Here is a 13,596-nt window from a genome sequence, read left to right as displayed (position 1 = left end):
TCGCTAAAGGCTCAGGGGACATGGGCTCGGGAGGAGTCTGTTCTCCCCAAAAACATCCTAGAGCTGAGGGCAATCTTCCATGCTCTTCTGGCCTGGCCTCAGTTAGCTTCAGCCCGGTTTATCAGGTTCCAGTCGGACAACATAACTTCAGTGGCTTACATCAATCATCAGGGAGGAACTCGGAGTTCCTTGGCTATGATAGAGGTAGCCAAGATTATTCAGTGGGCAGAGAACCACAACTGTTGTCTATCTGCTATACACATTCCAGGAGTGGACAATTGGGAAGCAGATTTTCTGAGCAGACAGACTTTTCACCCGGGGGAGTAGGAACTCCATCCAGAGGTGTTTTCCAACTTGATTCTCAAATGGGGACAGCCGGAGCTGGATCTCATGGCATCTCAACAGAATGCCAAACTCCCGAGGTACGGGTCAAAGTTGAGGGATCCTCAGGCTGTACTGTACTGTATGTCAATGTCCCTATTATGCACACTATTTTGATACAGAAGAGATTGGTATAGAACTTGGCCTGTTTAAATCATGTCAGTTATTTATTTTTTTCTTTCTTTTTTCTGCCTACTATTCTCAGCCGGTTATTTATTTGTGGTGATGAAATAGCAAAAATGAGGTTGCAATTTTATTTCATGTTTTTTGATCATATAACTGTTATGTTGTCTATAACATACCTCTACTATTTCACCACATATGTTAATACTCTATCGTACGCATTAGGCATATTTATGTTGCAAATTGTGGGTTTACAAATGGCTATAGGATTGATCTTGTAATAATTCCAATATTAATGCTATGCTCTTTGTTTTGCATGCAAGCATATGGATCGGTATACTACTTGACCTATCGTTCCCTTAGTAATTATGCTTGCGAACAGGCTATCCATTCATGCGATCAGATCGTATGCCTGTTCATTAATCACTCCTGATGGTGCCTTAAACACTGTAGTACATGCTTTGAGTTTTCCACATAGCAATTTCCCTAACACTATAATACATGCCCCATATGCGCGGGGCTAATTTGCTCCGGTGTCCACACAGTCACTGCCTCTTACCAGGACATACTGGAGGTGATAGATATGTTCCACACACTATTGGCATCGTTGACAACGATTATGGTAAGCAGTAGCTGTAGATTATATACATTATGATTGCCCTTCGCCACGGTTTTGATAGAGGATACTCAGATACAATATGTCCCTGTGCAAGTCTGTATTTAGAACATCTATGATTTACTGAACAACGCAGACACATCGTTTGATATACAGTGGATATAAAAAGTCTACACACCCCTGTTAAAATGGCAGGTTTCTGTGATGTAAAAAAATGAGACAAAGATAAATCATTTGAGAACTTTTTCCACCTTTAATGTGACCTATAAACTACGCAACTCAATTGAAAAACAAACTAAAATATTTTAGGTGAAGGGAAGTAAAAATAAAATAATATGGTTGCATAAGTGTGCACACCCTTAAACTAATACTTTGTTGAAGCAACTTTTGATTTTATTACAGCACTCAGTCTTTTTAGGTATGAGTCTATCAGCATGGCACATCTTGACTTGGCAAGATTTGCCCACTCTTCTTTGCAAAAACACTCCAAATCTGTCAGATTGCAAGGGCATCACCTGTGCACCGCCCTCTTCAGATCACCCCACAGATTTTCGATTGGATTCAGGTCTGGGCTCTGGCTGGGCCATTCCAAAATGTTAATCTTCTGGTGAAGCCATTCCTTTGTTGATTTGGATGTATGCTTTGGGTCGTTGTCATGCTGAAAGATGAAGTTCCTCTTCATGTTTAGCTTTCTACAAGAAGCCTGAAGGTTTTGTGCCAATATTGTCTGGTATTTGGAACTGTTCATTATACCCTCTACCTTGAATTAGGCCCCAGTTCCAGCTGAAGAAAAACAGCCCCAAAGCATGATGCTGCCACCACCATGCTTCACTGTGGGTATGGTGTTCTTTTGGTGATATGCAGTGTTGTTTTTGCGGCAAACATATCTTTTGGAATTATTGCCAAAAAATTCAACCTTGGTTTCATCAGACCAGAACACCTTTTCTCACATGCTTTTGGGACACTTCAGATGTGGTTTTGCTAAATTTAGCTGGGCTTGGATGTTTTTCTTCGTAAGAAAAGGCTTCCGTCTTGCCATCTACCCCAAAGCCCAAACATATGAAGAATACGGGAGATTGTTGTCACATGTACCACACAGCCAGTACTTGCCAGATATTCTTGCAGCTCCTTTAATGTTGCTGTAGGCCTCTTGGTAGCCTCCCAGACCAGTTTTCTTCTCGTCTTTTCATCAATTTTGGAGGGACATCCAGTTCTTGGTAATGTCATCACTTGATGACTGTCTTCACTGTGTTCCATGGTATATCTAATGCCTTGGAAATTCTTTTGTACCCTTCTCCTGACTGATACATTTTAACAATGAGATCCCTCTGATGCTTTGGAAGCTCTCTGCGGACCATGGCTTTTGTGTAGGATGCGACTAAGAAAATATCAGGAAAGACCTACTAGAACAGCTGAACTTTATTTGGGGTTAATCAGAGGCACTTTAAATTATGGCAGGTGTGTGATGACTCTTATTTAACATGGTTTTGAATGTGATTGCTTAATTCTGAACACAGCTACATCCCCAGTTATAAGAGGGTGTGCACACTTATGCAACCACATTATTTTAGTCCTTTTTTGTTTACTTCCCTCCACCTTAAAGATTTCAGTTTGTTTTTCAATTGAGTTGTGTAGTTTATAGGTCACATTAGAGGTGGAAAAAGTTCTGAAATTATTTATCTTTGTCTATTTATTTTTTTTACATCACAGAAACCTGACATTTTAACAGGGGTGTGTAGACTTTTTATATCCACTGTAGGTTAGTTTATACAACTTTTTGGTAAACACTTTTTTTTGTAACTATTTTGTAACTTGCATTTGACTTCTGTTACGATTGATCAGTCTGATAACAAGCACTTTGGTATTCTCATATATCAACAATGATTGTTTGTATTTTGGTGGGTGAAGTTTTGTATCAACATTTGGAAATTAGGAGAGAACAAGAGAGGCGCCTGTGTGTACAAATAATTGAATCGTATAATCACAATCGATGGTCCCTATACAGGGTACTCACATTTATGAAGAGCACTCAGACAGTGTTATTAGGCACAGGCTGGATATTTGCCAGCAACACAGCTCACTGGTCAACCTGGATACTGGAACAAGGTGACATCAAATCTGAGGAGGCAGACAGACAGGACGCCTGTGTAACCAGATAGTATCAGTATATGAATCCCTAGTCAGGGTACTCACATTTGTGAAGAGCACTCAGACAGACAGCAGGCTGGATATTTGACAGCAACCCAGCTCACTGATAAAATCTAAAAACAGGAACCCTGAAACAACGGGGTCTTTGTGATAGAGAATAATAAACTAGTGCTTTAAAGGATGCAGTCTGGAACTCCCCAAGGGCAGGCAAGTAAGGCAAGGTCCTAATGTGGAGTAAAATAGTTAAGATTTATTAAAAAGTCAAAGTGAAAATTAAAACAAAGGAACCAAAAGGTAGGCAATGCTAGCAACCCTCCTTGTAATTTGCAACGCGTTTCCCAGCGCCTCAAAAAGTTGCCTGATGAAACAGCGTTTTGAGGCGCTTAGAAACGCGTTGCAAATTACAAGGAGGGTTGCTGTAATAAAATTGTGTTATACACTTGATAAGATCAGAGAGTGCTTTGTCTATTAGCTCTATTTACCACTTCTAGCACCCTGGCATATGAAGTTTGTTAGTGGGAGTGCACCTATCTCTACAGAAAAAATAAATAAAAAAATATTTATAAATAACACACACAAAACCCGGCACTCGCCAGCAGATTCACAGCAATGTTTAAAAGCAAAACTGGGGGAAGTCAGTTACATTTGGCGTCAAAGGATCAAGCCCAGGACCACGACAAGGTCTCCCCCTTCCTGGGACCCTAAACCAGCACCCACACAATGCATGCTTTCAAACAAACCAACTGGGAACCTCCCATGGTGACACAGGCTTTTGTAATCTCCCCTATGTAAATAAAAAACACAGGAATGGACCGCACTCACAGACTGGACTGGGTACACATTCTAAACAACAGCAAACTCCGCAGCCCTCAACACAGACAGCTGCAAAGTTCTCAGCAACCCAGGCAGTTAACCCCTGAGCAGCCTGGGTGACAGGCCCGCAGGAGAGCATTATAAACAATATCAACACAACACACAGAAAACCCGGCACTCGCCACCAGATTCACAGCAATGTTTAAAAGTAAAACTGGGGGAAGTCAGTTACATTTGGCGCCAAAGGATCAAGTCCAGGACCACGACAAGGTCTCCCCCTTCCTGGGACCCTAAACCAGCACCCACACAAACAATGCATACTTCCAAACAAACCAACTGGGAACCTCCCAGGGTGACACAGGCTTTTGTAAACTCCCCTATGTAAATACAAAACACAGGAATGGACCGCACTCACAGACTGGTTTGTTTGGAAGTATGCATTGTGTGGGTGTTGGTTTAGGGTCCCAGGAAGGGGGGAGACCTTGTCGTGGCCCTGGGCTTAATCCTTTGGCGCCAAATATAACTGACTTCCCCCAGTTTTGCTTTTAAACATTGCTGTGAATCTGCTGGCGAGTGCCGGGTTTTCTGTGTGTTGTGTTGATAATGTTTATAATGCTCACCTGCGGGCCTGTCACCCAGGCTGCTCTGGGGTTAACTGCCTGGGTTGCTGGGAACTTTGCAGCTGTCTGTGTTGAGGGCTGTGGAGTTTGCTGTTGTTTAGAATGTGTACCCAGTCCAGTCTGTGAGTGTGGTCCATTCCTGTGTTTTATATAATATATATAAAAGCTCAGCAACATACTTTTATTTTATTTTTTTTCCTTTTCCTGTAATTCCATTGTGAGCATTTCAGTTCCTGTTAGTAATGGAAGTGTAGAACACTGTTATATTCCCACAACTGTCCCTAATTGACCATAGCAGAGAAGGTAACCTAAGTTACAACATGTCAGCTCCCATTGCTTTATAGACACTAAAATGATACACTTGTATTGTCAATATTTAAAAAGCTAATGCAACTTTAGAAAATACATGTACATATTATCCTCAGACTAATCTTTTCTTTGACTACATCATTCTATCTAGCATTTGTTTTAGTGTTTAATGTCCCTTTAAGCATATGTGTGTGTGTTCTATGCATAAATGTAATCACTTGCATTATTTTACTAAAAACGGGATCTCTTAAAAGAGCTCTCTTCAGATATAAGTAAATTAATGGATATATGTTATTTTTAGGTGACTATTCCTGGGGACTGTATCCTGAGCCCCCTGGCCTCTCTCCAGCTGTAGATTACCCACCAACCCCACCAGCTTCCTCCTCTGATGAAGATGAAGACTCAGAGGATGTCCAGGTTGCTGTGGATCAGATTATGGGAGCGTTAGGAGCCTTGCGCAGCCTTTTTACTCCCATCTTCTTCCGTGGCCTTTTTGCCTTTCTTACTTGGTGGGTCTCGGTTTGTCAAATCATCACCAGTCTTTTTGGCCTCTACTTCCATCAATACTTGGGATCTTCTTAATGAAAGACAAAAGTAGCTGTTGGTCATTAGATTAACTTTGGACAATTTGTAATCACATGCAGAAAGGGAAACATTAGGCACGTTTTCCCAATAACAACATTTTGTAAATGGTCTTTATGACAAACCCTGTCCAATCATCAACTAAAAGAAAATGTATTATAAATTATTTATGCCTATATTTAAAATAAAAAAAAAAATGGTGACTGAGAACGCCAGAGCAGAAATCACATGTGTTGCCTCTATTGGACATTGGTTAAAATCGCTAGATGGTAAGCGGTTATTACAGCAATTTTTTTTATTAACGATGACACCTAGAAGGGCATTAAAACTAAATCCATACACCATACCTCCAAAAAAATAATTATTATTATAATATACTGGAACTTTACTTAAAAAGGGAGTGATTTTATTATTTATAAAAAAATGATGAAATATAACTTAGGGGATTCATTATTTTTGCAGAACGTTTGAATCTATGCAATCTTTATTGAAATACTGCTGCTCACAGCGTCCTATTGGATTTGTTGAGGGCCAAGTTGTGTTCTCTTCAGGGAAGTTGAAGCCTCTCTTCTTTATGTTTATTTAAAGAATCATGTCTGCACTAGAAATTAATGGTTTTTCTTTTTTTTTATGTAAAATAAAAGATTTTATGCTACATATGCTTTGTCATTTTTATAGCTACAGTCTGAAAATAATAAAAACACAGCAACAAATCACAAACGCAATGATTTTATTTTAATACAGATGTATTGTTATCTGTTCCAGCAGAGACTAGCCGTCTCTCTTCACATACAGCATCAATTCTTTTCAACAGTTTTGTCAGTATTTAAACAACCCCAATCAACAGAATGTTAATCTTTATTGCTTCTATCAAAGGAAATAATTGTGCAAATCTCAAGTAGAAAATACACGGGTGAAAAAAATGCATCAATAAGGGGGAAAAACCGTTGGCAGCCATTATGGCAATATTTTACAGAGTTTCTTTTTAAGTTATCGTACATCCTAGCGTTTAAGAAACGCTAGGATTTACCAGTGCAACAAATAAAGGGGACTTTCAGTCATGAAGTAGAAAAAACTTCATGCTGAAAGTTCCTTTATTTGTCTGCAGCGTTCGCCATGATGAGTGCCTCCGGGCGCCACCTGCAGTAGAACACTATTTTTTAATGAGGTGACATTTACACCTCTTAGTCAATAGCTGTGTCACCCAGTTGGCATTAATGCCGGATAGCTAGCACACTTTCGGCTAAGATCACCTCAGTGATAAAATAGCGTTTTGCTGTGGGCGGCCTGAGGCGCTCAGTGCGGTGAATACTGCAGACAAAAGAACTTTCAGCATGAAGTATTTTATACTTCATGACTGAAAGTCCCCTTTATTTGTTGCAGTGATAAATCCTAGCGTTTTACAAACTGTTAGAATTTACTATCGCTTTCAACATGAATATGTGTATAGTAGGTTGTCAAACAAACTAGATTGGAAGTTAATTACAGGAACAACAAAAATGTGTTTGGTATACACACCCTGGGGAAAATTATAAAATGAAAATGTCATGTATGTTTTCTTTGGTTAAACCCAATAAAGAATTTAAAATACATTTTAAACAAATGAGACAATGAAACAAATCTTGCAAACTACAGGAGAGAAGAAAACATTTTTTTTTATATATATAAATTTTATTGAGATGAAACAACATACAATATATGACATTTCTTCAGCTTATCAAGTAACAAAATGCACAAATATTACAGAACAATGTACAATAGGACATCCTATAGACACTATGATAGAATAATGTAAAGAATTAGGGAGAAGGATTATCTCCATGTATAGGTTTTAGATGGAGAGATAAGCCAGTTGTGCGACACCTCATTTAGTTTTTACTTCTAGATATGGTCGTACATCCCCTTTTATTATAATTAGGCAACTTATGATGTTTTATCCCCAAGTGGTAAGCTAGGATCTCTCATGGACCCCTAAACATTAGTTTTGGCTAAGGGGAGTTTTAAAGGGGATAGGAAAACCAAGTAAAATAAGATATCTTTTACAAGATACGATGACTTCACGGATTTCATCCTTAATTGTAGGATATCGCCTCCTGGTCAGCAGGAGGAGGCAAAGAGCACCACAGCAGAGCTGTATATATAGCTCCTCCCTTCCCTCCCACTCCAGTTATTCTCTTTGCCTGTGTTAGTGATAGGAAGACGTAAAATGAGGTGTTCGTTATAGATTCTTCAATCAAGTGTTTATTATTTTAAAAGTAGTGCCATAGAGTGCTACTTTGTTCTGGGGTGTAGCCTAGACCAGATCAGTCTCTTCAGTAAAAAGAGAAGCATTTGGTGGCTTTAAAGCAATGTGAACTTGTGGAACATAATTCTCATTGCGCCTCCCATATTCTGTTGCTGCCCTATTCTGGAAAAAAAACATAATTTATGTAAGAACTTACCTGATAAATTCATTTCTTTCATATTAGCAAGAGTCCATGAGCTAGTGACGTATGGGATATACATTCCTACCAGGAGGGGCAAAGTTTCCCAATCCTCAAAATGCCTTTAAATACACCCCTCACCACACCCACAATTCAGTTTAACGAATAGCCAAGAAGTGGGGTGATAAGAAAGGTGCGAAAGCATCAAAATAAGGAATTGGAATAATTGTGCTTTATACAAAAAAATCATAACCACCACAAAAAGGGTGGGTCTCATGGACTCTTGCTAATATGAAAGAAATGAATTTATCAGGTAAGTTCTTACATAAATTATGTTTTCTTTCATGTAATTAGCAAGAGTCCATGAGCTAGTGACGTATGGGATAGTAGACACCCAAGATGTGGAACTTCCACGCAAGAGTCACTAGAGAGGGAGGGATAAAATAAAGACAGCCAATTCCGCTGAAAAAATAATCCACAACCCAAATCAAAAGTTTAATCTAAATAATGAAAAAAAATGAAATCATAAGCAGAAGAATCAAACTGAAACAGCTGCCTGAAGTACTTTTCTACCAAAAACTGCTTCAGAAGAAGAAAACACATCAAAATGGTAGAATTTAGTAAAAGTATGCAAAGAAGACCAAGTTGCTGCTTTGCAAATCTGATCAACAGAAGCTTCATTCCTAAAAGCCCAGGAAGTAGAAACTGACCTAATAGAATGAGCCGTAATCCTTTGAGGCGGGGACTTACCCGACTCCACATAAGCATGATGAATCAAAGACTTTAACCAAGATGCCAAAGAAATGGCAGAAGCTTTCTGACCTTTCCTAGAACCAGAAAAGATAACAAATAGACTAGAAGTCTTTCTAAAATCTTTAGTAGCTTCAACATAATATTTCAAAGCTCTTACTACATCCAAAGAATGTAAAGATCTCTCCTTTGAATTCTTAGGATTAGGGCACAATGAAGGGACAACAATTTCTCTACTAATGTTGTTAGAATTCACAACCTTAGGTAAAAATTTAAATGAAGTCCGCAACACTGCCTTATCCTGATGAAAAATCAGAAAAGGAGATTCACAAGAAAGAGCAGATAACTCAAAAACTCTTCTAGCAGAAGAGATAGCCAAAAGGAACAAAACTTTCCAAGAAATTAATTTAATATCCAAAGAATGCATAGGTTCAAACGGAGGAGCCTGTAAAGCCCTCAGAACCAAATTAAGACTCCAAGGAGGAGAGATTGACTTAATGACAGGCTTGATACGAACCAAAGCCTGTACAAAACAATGAATATCAGGAAGATTAGCAATCTTTCTGTGAAAAAGAACAGAAAGGGTAGAGATTTGTCCTTTCAAAGAACTTGTAGATAAACCTTTATCCAAACCATCCTGAAGAAACTGTAAAATTCTAGGAATTCTAAAAGAATGCCAAGAGAATTTATGAGAAGAACACCAAGAAATGTAAGTCTTCCAGACTCGATAATAAATCTTCCAAGACACAGATTTACGAGCCTGTAACATAGTATTAATTACTGAGTCAGAGAAACCTCTATGACTAAGAATCAAGCGTTCAATTTCCATACCTTCAAATTTAATGATTTGAGATCCTGATGATAAAAAGGGCCTTGAGATAGAAGGTCTGGTCTTAACGGAAGTGTCCAAGGTTGGCAACTGGCCATCCGAATGAGATCCGCATACCAAAACCTGTGAGGCCAAGCTGGAGCCACCAGCAGTACAAACGAACGTTCCATTAGAATTTTGGAGATCACTCTTGGAAGAAGAACTAGAGGCGGAAAGATATAGGCAGGATGATAATTCCAAGGAAGCGACAACGCGCCAACTGCTTCCGCCTGAGGATCCCTGGATCTGGACAGATACCTGGGAAGTTTTTTGTTTAGATGAGAGGCCATCAGATCTATTTCTGGAAGACCCCAGATTTGAACAATCTGAAGAAATACCTCTGGGTGAAGAGACCATTCGCCCGGATGTGACGTTTGGCAACTGAGATAATCCGCTTCCCAATTGTCTACACCTGGGATGTGAACCGCAGAAATTAGACAGGAGCTGGATTCCGCTCATACAAGTATCCGAGATACTTCTTTCATAGCTTGAGGACTGTGAGTCCCACCTTGATGATTGACATACGCCACGGTTGTGACATTGTCCATCTGAAAACAAATAAACGATTCCCTCTTCAGAAGAGGCAAGAACTGGAGAGCTCTGAAAATCGCACGGAGTTCCAAAATGTTGATTGGTAATCTCGCCTCCTGAGATTCCCAAACCCCCTGCGCTGTCAGAGATCCCCATACAGCTCCCCAACCTGAAAGACTTGCATCTGTTGAGATCACAGTCCAGGTTGGACGAACAAAAGAGGCCCCTTGAATTAAACAATGGTGATCCAACCACCAAGTCAGAGAAGATCGAACATTGGGATTTAAGGATATTATTTGTGATATCCTTGTATAATCCCTGCACCACTGGTTCAGCATACAAAGCTGAAGAGGTCTCATGTGAAAACGAGCAAAAGGGGATCGCGTCCGATGCAGCAGTCATGAGACCTAGAATTTCCATGCAAAAAGCTACCGAAGGGAATGACTGAGACTGAAGGTTTCGACAAGCTGAAACCAACTTCAGACGTCTCTTTTCTGTTAGAGACAAAGTCATGGACACTGAATCTATTTGAAAGCCCAAAAAGGTTACCTTTGTCTGAGGAATCAAAGAACTCTTTGGTAAATTGATCCTCCAACCATGTCTTTGAAGAAACAACACAAGTTGATTCATATGAGATTCTGCAGAATGTAAAGACTGAGCAAGTACCAAGATATCGTCCAAATAAGGAAATACTGCAATACCCTGTTCTCTGATGACAGAGAGAAGGGCACCGAGAACCTTTGAAAAGATCCTTGGAGCTGTTGCTAGGCCAAACGGAAGGGCAACAAACTGGTAATGCTTGTCTAGAAAAGAGAATCTCAGAAACTGATAGTGATCTGGATGAATTGGAATATGAAGATATGCATCCTGTAAATCTATTGTGGACATATAATGCCCTTGCTGAACAAAAGGCAGAATAGTCCTTATAGTCACCATTTTGATTGGTATTCTTGTTCATGTTGGTATTCTTACATAACGATTCAATATTTTTAGATCCAGAACTGGTCTGAAGGAATTCTCCTTCTTTGGTACAATGAATAGATTTGAGTAAAACTACAGACCCCGTTCCAGAACCAGAACTGGCACAATTACCCCAGCCAACTCTAGATCTGAAACACATTTCAGAAATGCCTGAGCCTTTACTGGGTTTACTGGAATGCGAGAGAGAAAAAATCTTCTCACAGGAGGTCTTATCTTGAAACCTATTCTGTATCCTTGAGAAACAATGTTCTGAATCCAAAGACTGTGAACCGAATTGATCCAAATATCTTTGAAAAATCGTAAACTTCCCCCTACCAGCTGTGCTGGAATGAGGGCCGCACCTTCATGCGGATTTGGGAGCTGGTTGTGACTTTCTAAAAGGCTTGGATTTATTCCAAACTGGAGAAGGCTTCCAAACGGAAACCGTTCCTTTAGAGGAAGGGTCAGGCTTCTGTTCCTTGTTCTGACGAAAGGAACGAAAAGGATTAGCCCTGAATTTACCTTTAGATTTTTTGTCCTGCGGCAAAAAGGATCCTTTCCCCCCAGTAACAGTTGAAATAATAGAATCCAACTGTGAACCAAATAATTTATTACCTTGGAAAGAAAGAGAAAGCAAAGTTGATTTAGAAGTCATATCTGCATTCCAAGATTTAAGCCATAAAGCTCTTCTAGCTAAAATAGCTAAAGACATATACCTGACATCAATTCTAATGACATCAAAAATGGCATCACAAATAAAGTTATTAGCATGTTGAAGAAGTTTAACAATGCTAGAAAAATTGTGGTCTGACACTTGTTGTGCTAAAGCCTCCAACCAGAAAGTTGAAGCTGCAGCAACATCAGCCAAAGAAATAGCAGGTCTAAGAAGATTACCTGAACATAAATAAGCTCTCCTTAGAAAGGATTCAATCTTCCTGTCTAAAGGATCCTTAAAGGAAGTACTATCCACCATAGGAATAGTAGTACGTTTAGCAAGAGTAGAAATAGCCCCATCAACTTTAGGGATTTTATCCCAAAATTCTAATCTATCAGATGGCACAGGGTACAATTTCTTAAACCTTTGAGAAGGAGTAAATGAAGTACCCAGACTATTCCATTCCCTAGAAATTACTTCTGAAATAGCATCAGGAACTGGAAAAACTTCAGGAATAACTACATGAGGTTTAAAAAACGAATTTAAACGCTTAGTAGATTTAGTATCAAGAGGACTAGACTCTTCCATATCTAATGCAATTAGCACTTCTTTAAGTAAAGAACGAATAAACTCCATCTTAAATAAATATGAAGATTTATCAGTGTCTATCTGAGGTAGAATCTTCTGAACCAGATAGATCCTCATCAGAAACAGATAAGTCAGAATGGTCACTTAAAAATTCATCTGAAATATGAGAAGTTTTAAAAGACCTTTTACGCTTACTGGAAGGAGGAATAACAGACAGAGCCTTTCTAATAGATTTAGAAACAAATTCTTTTACATTAACAGGGACATCCTGAACATTAGATGTTGAAGGAACAACAACAGGTAATGGATTATTACTAATGGAAATACAATCTGCATTAGAAAGTTTATCATGACTGTTATCACAAACAACAGCTGGAGGAACAGATACCAAAAGTTTACAACAGATGCACTTAACTTTGGTAGAACCAGCATCAGGCAGCGTCTTTCCAGAAGTAGATTCTGATCCAGGGTCATGTTGAGACATCTTGCAATATGTAATAGAAAAAAACAACATATAAAGCTAAATTATCAAATTCCTTAAATGACAGTTTCAGGAATGGGAAAAAATGCCAAATAAACAAGCCTCTAGCAACCAGAAGCAATGAAAAATGAGACTGAAATAATGTGAAAAAAAGGTGGAGACAAGAATGACGCCCACATTTTTTGGCGCCAAGAATGACGCCCACATTATTGGCGCCAAGTACAACGCCCATATTTTTTGGCGCCAAGTATGACGCCACTTCCTGTGATGCCGAAAAAAACGACGCCCACAATTTTGGCGCAAAAAAACATCTGAACGTCAAAATTTTTTTTACTCCGTGTTATTCCTGTAATCTTCAGGTCCATGTGAGCAGTAGGACTTCACACACCTGGGTGCTGCCTTTGCTGTCGGCAGATTGTGAGGTAAGTGCCATTTTTTATTTCTGGGCTTAGAAGAACTCAGAAAGAATTGGCCTCTCACGTGGTAATTAGGTAGCTCCTAGGGTTAGATATGGGCTCTTTATTTTCATTTACGTTGGGGACATACAGACAGCACACGTACTTCACTTGTCGCAGCACTCTCGGCAGTGGTTTAATTCCAACATGCCGATCGGGAGTTTGCACTACTGACATTGTTCTTGTTGCAGCATACAGCAGCTGTTTTCAGAACAGGGACTGGTCATTCACATATTGGGACATGTATGCACAACTTATTCACTCAGGCTGATCAAGATACAGGGGCTCAGAAG

At 39.4% G+C, this 13,596-nt stretch overlaps 1 protein-coding gene across 1 annotated transcript in view; it reads left to right on the top strand.

The window, feature by feature from the left end:
• The window catches only part of TMEM161A (transmembrane protein 161A), a 48,116-nt gene extending 41,867 nt beyond the window's left edge, over positions 1–6,249 (top strand). The window contains exon 12 of the mRNA XM_053702915.1: positions 5,312–6,249. Within this exon, the coding sequence (XP_053558890.1) occupies positions 5,312–5,592 (281 nt within the window). The 3' untranslated portion in view covers positions 5,593–6,249. The remainder of the gene's footprint in view (positions 1–5,311) is intronic.
• The last annotated feature ends 7,347 nt before the right edge of the window (positions 6,250–13,596 follow it).

This window comes from Bombina bombina, chromosome 2 (genome assembly GCF_027579735.1).
Source record: "Bombina bombina isolate aBomBom1 chromosome 2, aBomBom1.pri, whole genome shotgun sequence".
In the NCBI taxonomy this organism is placed as follows: Eukaryota; Metazoa; Chordata; class Amphibia; order Anura; family Bombinatoridae; genus Bombina; species Bombina bombina.
The sequence above is the reverse complement of the archived record's forward strand: the minus strand, read 5'-3'. Positions and strand labels throughout refer to the sequence as shown.